Consider the following 9,739-nt stretch of genomic DNA (forward strand, 5'->3'; position numbering starts at 1 on the left):
GCCGCTCCTGCCCGCTTTTCCCTCCCTCACCCAGCTGGTCAATCAGATCTTTTATCTCCTCTGAGGAAGGGAAATGGAGATTTTGCATGAGGGGCTAATTCCAGCACTGCAACCAGGTTAAGCGACCAGCTCAGAGTTACAGCGAGAGCTCAAGGCCAGAGCTGGGAACAAAATCCAAGTTTCATGTATCCCAGTTCAGTGCTTTAACCATTAGTCCAGCTTCCCTTGTCTTCTGCAGCCTTAGAGATAAGCCCTGCATGGATGCGCAGGAGTTACTGCTTCTACCTTTAATCCTGAGGCTACAAAAACAAGTTTCTGATGTGCTCTCCAACCTGTCTGTGCGTTATCAGTAAAGCCTACAGAGCCCCCCCAGGTATCCTCTGGAGTGGTTCCCCTTGAAGCAATACACTTACTGCAGTTGCATTCTCAATTTGCTTTGGTTTTGTGCAGTGTGCTTGCATGTGTGCTTGTGTGTGTAGACAGGATGGGTCAAGTTGTCCCCATGAGCAGAATCTGGACTATGCTTGTTACTAGGCATCGAAAATACATGAAAGCACTGCTGAAAAGAAGAAAATTGAGGACAAGCTGGAAAACACGATCCTGTAGGAATCCAGGGGCTATTGGGGATTCATGGCAGTTTTTCACACTGAACCGGTACTTACCCTGGAGAGTCTTGTTCTCTTTCTTAACAGACTCCAGGTGCTCTAAGGCTTCCTCATAGGCAGTCTTGAGCTTGAAGTTTTCTGTCATGTAGATGCGGCACTCCTTCTGGGAATTATCGACCTCCACTTGCAGCTCCTCGCATTTCTGCTGCCACTCTGCCAGCATCTTATCAAAAGCCCTCTGCTTCTTGTCCAGGGCAGCACAAGCAGCATTGGCCTGGAGGGAGAAAGCCAAGTCCTCACTGTACACAAGTTTTGCTTTCCGCATCATTTCTTTGCATGTCCTGCCAGCCAGCCACGGAGAAACTGGCAGCAGTTCTACAGACTGGCAGAGTTCCCCTTGGTCACTCTGAATGGATAATTACAGTTTTTACTAGGCTTTCTCTCCTTGCCATTAGGGATTTAACAAGATCACCGAGTTCCCTTTGGTGTGAAAGTCTCCTTTGCTTCTGTGCTTCCAAGGCGGTTGTGAAACCACTGTTTGCCACTCCAGATATTTCTTGCCTGGATATGCTGTTTGTCATTCCCTTCCTTGTCGCACCCTGTGGCTCTTTTAGAATTACTCTGAGTCTAATTGCAAACAAGACAGTATCTAAAACTATTTTAGATGGTGTTAAACTGTGTCGTCATAAAGGGAAATGGATAAAGGCGTATTTTTCTTTTTTGGAGCTTCACAACTTTGCCCATAAATATTTCTCAGTCTCTTACAATCCTTATCTGAGCTCACATACCATGCTAATAAACACAGTACAAGAACCAATTCAGAAAATAATAGTGGCATTAAGGAGAGTGGTGCTGAAACGAACCCTCGCTCCACACAAATACAGTGTGGTACAGTTGTCAGCTCTCAGGGCATGTTCTTTAGCCTCGGAAAGACACCCATTAACTTCAGCGGGCTTTAGAGCTACCCTTAGGCTTGATTTAACTAGCATTTTTATTCCAATTTCCTGTGACTGCACTATCATTGACACACCTCTGCTGCTGGTAGCAATTAGGGAGATACTAGTGTAGCAAAGCAGTGGCACCACTAATTGCTGTTTTTTCATTATCATGTTTTCTAGATATGGTAAAAAAAGAAAGGTAAAATGGTATGGTGGCTCAAACACCAGTGGGTAGTCTATAATAGCATTCCTACCACTGCTGTGAACAGCGGTAGTGGAAAATGGGACCGAAAATGTCATCGTGGGCATAGCTTTGCAGAAGAGAGGATCACCTTGTATTGCAACACAGAATAGCTGGCTCTCCATATGGACTCTTGATTTTGCTGCTACCGGAAGCTGGTTAATTCACTGACTAAGAGGCACACACTGCATGTCCCTGTGGGATTTCTGCCACCATTTTCTGCATATATACATGATGGGATAAATCTAATTCCTTGCTGTTACTGGCATTGGGGTGTGCTATTGGGACCTTAAAAATAATGTGAATCAGGCCTGATCTAAAGCTCACTGAAGCCAATGGAGGGCTTTGAATCAGGACCTACAACTTCCTGGGATGTATTGTTTAGACAGGATCTAGCTTGAATCATGGGATCCCTTACCTTCTCCAGGTCAAGAGTGAGGTCTTCCACTTCTATCTGAAGCCTCTGCTTGGCTTTCTCCATGCTGGCGACTCGTGCTTGAGCAGCTTCAGCTGTCTCCTCAGCCTCCTGGAGCCTCGCGGCCAGCTTTCTCCTGAGAGCGGAAAGGCAGGAATATTTTAAAGCATGAACTAAACAGAAAAGAGAAAGAGGATTCCCCTGCTGTTGCCTCCTCATGCACATTCAGAGGGATACCATCAAGGTCAATAGACCCAAAGAAGATTGACTGAAAACTTTACTATCCTCTCTTGCCAGGGCTTTGAGCACCGTTTAGTTTTCTGTGAACTTCAGTTAGCCACATGGCTTCTCAGTGGTTGTGCAGCATTCATTTCAATCCATCAAATTTTACTGCAGAGGCCAACAGACTTTGCAAGCAAATACACGAATACAGGCAGCTCAGTGAAGTTACAGTAATAGGGCTGTTTCAGCCTGCACTGCAGCAGAAAGACACCTTCATGGTAGGACATGCCAGATCTGTTCCTTCTGACTCAGAAAGAAGTCAGCCGCTGGGGAAGCTGGAGATGGGACCACAGCATCCTTTGACAAGGTACTAGAGGCTGGCCGATGTGGAAGGTGGGTGCCCCAGCTCAGCCCTCTACCCTTGGCTGGTCTGTTGGCACAAGAGCAATCTTGGCCTTATCCTCAGGGGTGTAACGGGTAGGAGCAAAGCAAGGAGAAACCGATCTATGCCCTCCCTGCTCTCCAGTCTACCCTCCATACCTGGCCTATAACATCTAAAATGAAACAGAGCTATTAGATCTGAGTCAAGAAATATAACCCAGAGTGACACCTCCAAGATCTCTAACCTGTGCCACCACTGGGAGGGGGGAAGGATCCTTAGTAAATCTTTCTGGAGGGCTCACCACCAATGATGGCTCAGGTTTCTAACCTTTCCAGCTCTGATAATATCCCTTCTATCAATCCCTAAGGGCCACAGGCTGACCGCTGTTCTCTAGTTTGGTAGCTCAGTACTCCACAAGTAATGTCATTGACTTCAACAGGACTGCGAGAGTTACAGGGTGTTTTTCAGCATGTGAGGGGTTTCCTAATCTGTCTCTACCATGAATGGGTCAGCTCTGTTTGAGACCAGGTGTTTTAGTTCCCACCCTTCCTTGCATATTTATTGCAGACATCATTCCATCTTTCCTCCTCCTGGCCAGAATGCTCTCACTTCCTCTATCTTTTCAAGTTGAGCTCCAGTAGCTCACAGACATGAGCTCCGACTCCTTCAGCTGCCAAACTAAATAATGACATTGGCTACTTCTGACAGTAGTTCCCCTCTGTAGCTCCACAAAAGTTGAAAGCTCACTTGGTTTCTTCTAGCTCTTCTGTTCTTTGAATGGCATCGGTCTCATATTTTGTCCTCCACGTTGTGACTTCAGTATTGAGCTTGGAGACCAGGCGCTGCAACTCAGATTTGCTCTCTTGCTCTTCCTCCATCTGCTCTTTCATCAGGTCGAGGTCATGCTTGGTGTTGGCCAGGCTGACAACAGCAGTACTACGAGACTAGAGAGACCAAAAGCATCACTATTTATTTGTCCTTTTGACTAACGAATACCCTAGAGTTGCTCCCAGGGCTTTCAATTCTGAGCCAACTAGAAACACTTAAGGCCACGACCAAAATATGTTTCTGGTCATAGAGTGAGTTTCTGCTCTCACTACAAAGGTGTAATTGCAACAACTAAATTGCACTCCTGCCATTAAGGGCATGAATTTGGCCGTTCATCATGATCAGTCTTCCCACCAGACTGATGCTTCATTTGAGTGATCAGGAAAGCCCATTCTATCTCGCTCTGAGATGGGACACAACTCCCTGCCATGACTTAGGATCAATTCACGGTGGAATGATCCACTGGGTAAACTGAGCCAGCCTGAGAAACATGGAGAGTGTCTCCAGGCTAGCAGACATAGCCATAAATATACTTGATATACAGCTAAAGCTTTGTTCCAACTGTAGTTCATTTTAAGTCAATAGCAGCATGGTCCAGGGGATGAGGCATCAGCCTGGAAATCAGGAGACTTTATTTTCTCCTCATTCACGTGAGCTGGGGAAGAGGCTAATGGTTCTGAGCAATGAGATCTGTGGATAAAAAGTGCTAGTGATAATTGGCTTTTAGTACCCTATTATAGACCATTGTGAGCCGAGTCATCAACATAATACAAGAGTCCCTATTTGAAGGAAGCAGTGCACACAGGTGCCTGTAACCCCCTCCATGGCACTCTGCTTGACTGTCATTCATACCTTGGACTCTTCATCGAGTTGCCTCTTGAACTCCTCCACTTGAGAGGTGAGGGAAGTCTTCATGCGGACAACCTGGGTAAACCTACTCTGAACTTCCTCGTGCTCCCGGCTCAGCTCGCTGTTTTCAGCTGCGGGATCAAGTGCAAAGACCAAGCATGAGATGAAATAACTCAGTCCAGATGAACCAAAAGAGAGATAAAGTGAGAAAGACTTGGCAGAGAAGCCAGCAGAGCTAGAGAAAAGATTGAAGAATGAGGAGGGGCAGAGGGTGGCACTGAGATGTCAAGACAGAGAAGGGGGTTCACCTTGGAGCCTGGTCCTGATGGCATTAATTTCAGCCTGGTTCTTCTCCATCTCTGACAGCCGGGCATTGGTCTCAGACAAGCTGTCTTCCAGTTTGCGGACATGGGCCTCAGAATTCAGCTGCAAGCCAACAGTGAGGTCAGTCAAGCAGAATAAGACTCAAGGCACCAACTCCTGCTCTACTTGCACGTCCAATGTATGCACAGTTATAATGAAATGGCTTATATGGGCAATGCAAGCAGTCCAAAAAATGCAGTCTGAAGATCCTCATGGAGTCAGGCCCTAAACAACTGTTTTGTCTCATGTTAAGTCAAAGCGCAGTGGGTCAGGTTCTGTCCGCGCTTACACACGTGCAGCCCCACTGAGTTTCGGAGTGACCCGCTGTTCACACCTTACCTTGGATTTCTGGAGAGACTCCATGCTGGCACTGAGATCGTCGATCTCAGCCTTCATGACCTGCTTGTCTTTCTCCAGCTTGGACTTCACCCTCTGGAGGTTCTCTACATGCTCCGCCATCTCGGTCATGGCGTCGGAGTGCTTCTTCCGCAGCGTGGAGGCAGTCGCTTCACTCTGCAGGGCTGCCTCCTCCAGCTCCCGCCGCAGCTTCAGCAGCTCAGCTTCCCGCTTGCGGTTCTGTTCGATCTGAGAACGGAAAGTGTGCGAACCATCAGCTGGGAGCAGGGGAGGCCCAGATTCTCAACACATATCTCAGGGGAGTTGCTTTCTTTGATGGGATGTTGGATGCCTTTCATTTTTGCTTCAGTTGGCTCCCTAGGGTAGCTGCATGAATTGATCTGTGATTGCCCCTCAAGACCGAGCTGACCACCTGCACGCTGACCACCTGAAGCTCTAATAGGAACATTTTCTGGACTTCAGGCCATATATTTTTCATTCTGGACCCCACAGGAAATGTGCTCAAGCCTTCTATGGGCTGCTAAACCAGCTCCATCAGAAAATCTTTCACCTACCAAGTTCAGGGTGTTATATTGCTACCCATCACTGTAGTATTGGGCTGTCTTTCATCTAATATCAATAGCAAGAGTGAAGTTTATGGCTTATTGAACCATGGAGTCTCTGGCACTTCTTCTGGAAGTAGGTGGTGTTTTGGAGTGGGGCTGGGAGGCAGTTGGGATGGAAGAGGGTATAGAAATCTGGCTGCTTACTAGTTCAGGACTGATTCTGCAGAGTCTCCTCCCGGGGAGATTCCCAGTTCATTACCATGTTACTTTCTTTGAGAAAAGGGAATGAAGGGGTCAGATGCACTTCTTCCGATGGACTAACCTGGGCTGTAGTGGCACCTCCAGCCTCTTCCAGTCGATCAGAGAGATCCTCGAGGTCACGGGAGAGATCGCTGCGCTGTTTCTCCACCTAGGGAGAAGGTGGGAATGACATTGTCACTTGTTCCTTATTTCTCAGTGAATTTCTCCTAGTACAGTGGTTCCCAGACTTTTTGGACTAGCACATCACTTGTCAACCCTCAGAATATCTCATGGACAACTGCTTACTCTTATCATCCAACCATTCGTTGGAAAGGAGGGAAAGGTTTGGGTAGTCTACAAGTCAGTTGCTGGTCACTTCCTGTGGCCTTGTGGTCATTTTGGAATCAGCCATCATGAGTGAGGCACAGATGGGGAACCAGGTATGTCTGAGCTCTCATCCCAGCTCCACCATTAATACCTTCTGCCTCCTGGACCAGATGGACCTAGCCAAGGAGGCAGAAGGCAGAAGTGGTGGACTTCAGTCTCACTATCTGTATAATTGTGCTAATAATACTCACCTACCTCATTGCATGGTTGGGAATTAATTAGTTAGCATTGACAAAGAGAATCAAAACTGGAAATGTCTGGAATTACTGATGCTACCAATGCATATTAGTCATAGAAAGCATTTGAGGTTATAGTTATACGTTCATATACGTCATAGTTATACGTTCTTTCTGAGCATGAATGATCCATCGTTACCAAGGCTGATCATACATTTCTCAATCACTCCCATACAATTTGTGTGAGATTTATTATATATGAGGCATACATAGTTATGTCTGTGCAAAGAGACAGAGGGATAGCTTCGGGGCTGAAGCACAGGACAGAAAATAACCAGTTCTGCCAACTTCCCCCAAATTGCCCCTCTCCTGACCCACAAGGCCCCTGCCAGCAATGGGACGGTACTTCACTCTGCAAGTCCCCTTCATGTACTAGCTTTTCTCCAGACTTCTAGTCAGAGGACTGGCTTTTGGCATTTGGAGTGATGGATCTACATGCCATAGGCTACTGGTAACTGGACAGAAATTGCTAATTCAAGATAGATCTTTTTGGCATTGCTGATTTCAGTCCTTTATGGGGAAGGTTTATTTATTTTATTACCTTACCAAGCTTTTTATAAGTAATGTACAGTCTTTTATGAGATCCCTGTGGTGTTTTCAGTTTGCTGAGTTTTTTTCCCTTTGGAAGGATAATTTTACCTTAGCTCTCAAGGCACGCTCAGCTTCCAGCTCTTCCTCCAGCTCTTCAATACGGGCCTGTAGGATACACATTGGCATGTCAAATTATAGTAAAGGCAAAATAAATGGCACGGCATTTATATCTGAGTATAAAGGACTGTGGCAATCACAAGGAAACTATGCAAGTACGTATGCAAGTTCTAACTTCTTCACTGTGTAGTCAGAACACCTCCAACCTATCCACTTCTCTGGCCGGATTTCCTAGGCTGCTGAATTTGGCTCTAAATAAACCAAAAAAGATCCAGAATAGGTCTTCCAAGTAATAAACATCATTGTCACCGGGACTTTCTTATCAATTAGTTTTACATCTTATATGATGTCACGTATAGGTATTTGATCCTTGGCAAGATCACAGAATCATAGAAAATTGGGGTTGGAAGGGGCCGGAGGAGGTCACACCTAGTCCAACCCCCTGCTCAAAGCAGGACCAGCCCCAACTACATCATCCCAGCCAAGGCTTTGTTGAGCCAGGCCTTAAAAACCTCCAAGGATGAAGATGCCACCACCTCTCTGGGTAACCTGTTCCTGTGCTTCACCACCCTCCTAGCAAGAAACTTTTTCCTAATATCCAGCCTACATTTCCCTTGCTGCAACTTAAGCCCAGTGCTCCTTGTTCTGTCATCTGCCACCACTGAGAACAGTCCAGCTCCATCCTCTTTCAAATCCCCCTTCAGGGAATTAAAGGCTGCTATTAAATGCCCCCTCGGTCTTCTCTTCTGCAGACAAAGACACACATATTCATCCTGTTCCTGTGTGGGGGAGATGGTGGGTAACCCACTGGACGCCTTGCAGCCTCAAAGGCTGGTTGGTAGAAAAACGGGGCTGGATTTCTTATGGAAAATACCGCCTTTTTGGTGAAACACAAGAAACGGGATTATTTTGGATGAAAACAAAAAATGTTTCTCTTCCAAAGGGCACCACAAGCCCTCCTTGGACAGGGGGTCTTACGCCAAATGCTTTCTTTCTTTCCTGTGGTCCAAGCATTTCTTGTTGGGCCACATCTCCACTCCTAGTGAGAGGAGTCAGTGCTGTACAGGAGTCCCTAGCCTAGTTTTGATTTTCAACTCGCAGCCAGCCATACTCGCTGGCTAGATACCAGCAGAGCAGAAAGCGCCTGCAGTTGATCAGCTCCCTTCTTGCTGCACCAGTGTGACAGGACATCTGCGATGAATTTTAAGTTAAAGCAGAGACTGCAGTTATACAAGCACAGCAGGAAGTGAGGTCTGGGAAAAGGAGTGGGAACTGAAGACCGAAGGTGGGGATAAACCATCGATTTATTGTGAATGACAGGGCAAGTGATTCCACAGCCTAGATCTTCGCTCAGACCAGTTAAGGGGAAAAAAATCTCCCTAAAAGGAAGGCAATGTATCGGAGCTGAGCTCTACAGAATGATGTATTGATCTGGGAAGAAAGAGGCAGCTTCACAGTTGCATGACATATATTAGGGCTTAAAGAATCATAGGGCCCTGTCTCTGTTTTGAGCAGATAGATCAAAAAGCATGGAATTGCTGTTTTCCATGAAAGCATATTTACCAAGGATTTTGTCTTATAAATCATGACAAGAAAAAGCAGCTGACATTTGTCCTCATTCCTGGGGAAGTGGGGAATAGATCCCACCCTACCTAGAAATGGGGACTAGATCCCACCCTACCCAGAATGCTGGCGTGACTGTATTGACCTGTGCAGAGTTACTCCCGATTCACAGTCAGGTAATGCTATATAGAAAATCTAATCCCAGAGTCACAAATGTTTGGCATGACTGGCTTCATTTTGAGCAGTTTTTCAGTGATGTCCTTTGTCTCTGATTAATGATGAGGGTCTCCGTAGGCTGATCCAGCTCCTTTTGAGGAGCGTGGATTAACTTGTTATATGAATTTGGTCTATGATCCCGGCACAAGAAATAGGGTACAAAAAGAGGCTGTTAGGGTGAACATGATCCAAGTGCTCTGTACCTGGTGCTCTTTCAGTTTCCTCTGCAGCGTGGAATTCAGGGATTGTTCATCCTCCATCTTTGAGTTGACAGAATTGATTTCCATGTCTCTCCTGCAAAAAGAGTCGCAAGAGGCTTTCAGGGATTTCATCTTGGCAGGAGGAGCATCACAGGGTAGTTGGGACTTTTTACAAGGATTTTACAACCCAGTATTTAAATGCAAAAGAGGTTTTTAAGGAATCCTCCTTCTGCCTTGTCTGGTAGCAGAAAGGAGGGTTAAGAAGGCAATGCATAACTAACAGCCTCATTAGCATAATACGCATTGGTACCTAAGCCTATTTTTACTCAGTCACACCTATTTCTGGCCCCTTTTTGCAATTCACTCCCAAAAGTGAAAGCAGAATGTGCCAGGAAGGGCTTGAAGCTTTACATAGTGTGGAGGACTAACCCTACTATTTGACTGTACTTGTGTCCACACATAGCCTTCACTCATACTTGCACTGAAGCAGCCTTATACTTCCTG

At 46.2% G+C, this 9,739-nt stretch overlaps 1 protein-coding gene across 2 annotated transcripts in view; it reads right to left on the reverse strand.

The window, feature by feature from the left end:
- LOC102386258 (myosin-16) overlaps positions 1-9,739 on the reverse strand; it is a 43,639-nt gene that overhangs the window by 7,756 nt on the left and 26,144 nt on the right. For both annotated transcript variants that reach the window (XM_025204566.1, XM_025204567.1), the window contains exons 27-36: positions 9,239-9,329; positions 7,248-7,304; positions 6,068-6,154; positions 5,183-5,428; positions 4,789-4,906; positions 4,484-4,611; positions 3,551-3,747; positions 2,203-2,335; positions 663-879; positions 19-60 (exon numbers count right to left, since the gene is read on the reverse strand). In XM_025204566.1, the coding sequence (XP_025060351.1) occupies positions 19-60; positions 663-879; positions 2,203-2,335; positions 3,551-3,747; positions 4,484-4,611; positions 4,789-4,906; positions 5,183-5,428; positions 6,068-6,154; positions 7,248-7,304; positions 9,239-9,329 (1,316 nt within the window). The remainder of the gene's footprint in view (positions 1-18; positions 61-662; positions 880-2,202; positions 2,336-3,550; positions 3,748-4,483; positions 4,612-4,788; positions 4,907-5,182; positions 5,429-6,067; positions 6,155-7,247; positions 7,305-9,238; positions 9,330-9,739) is intronic.

Source organism: Alligator sinensis, unplaced genomic scaffold (genome assembly GCF_000455745.1).
Source record: "Alligator sinensis unplaced genomic scaffold, ASM45574v1 scaffold402_1, whole genome shotgun sequence".
Lineage (NCBI taxonomy): Eukaryota > Metazoa > Chordata > Crocodylia > Alligatoridae > Alligator > Alligator sinensis.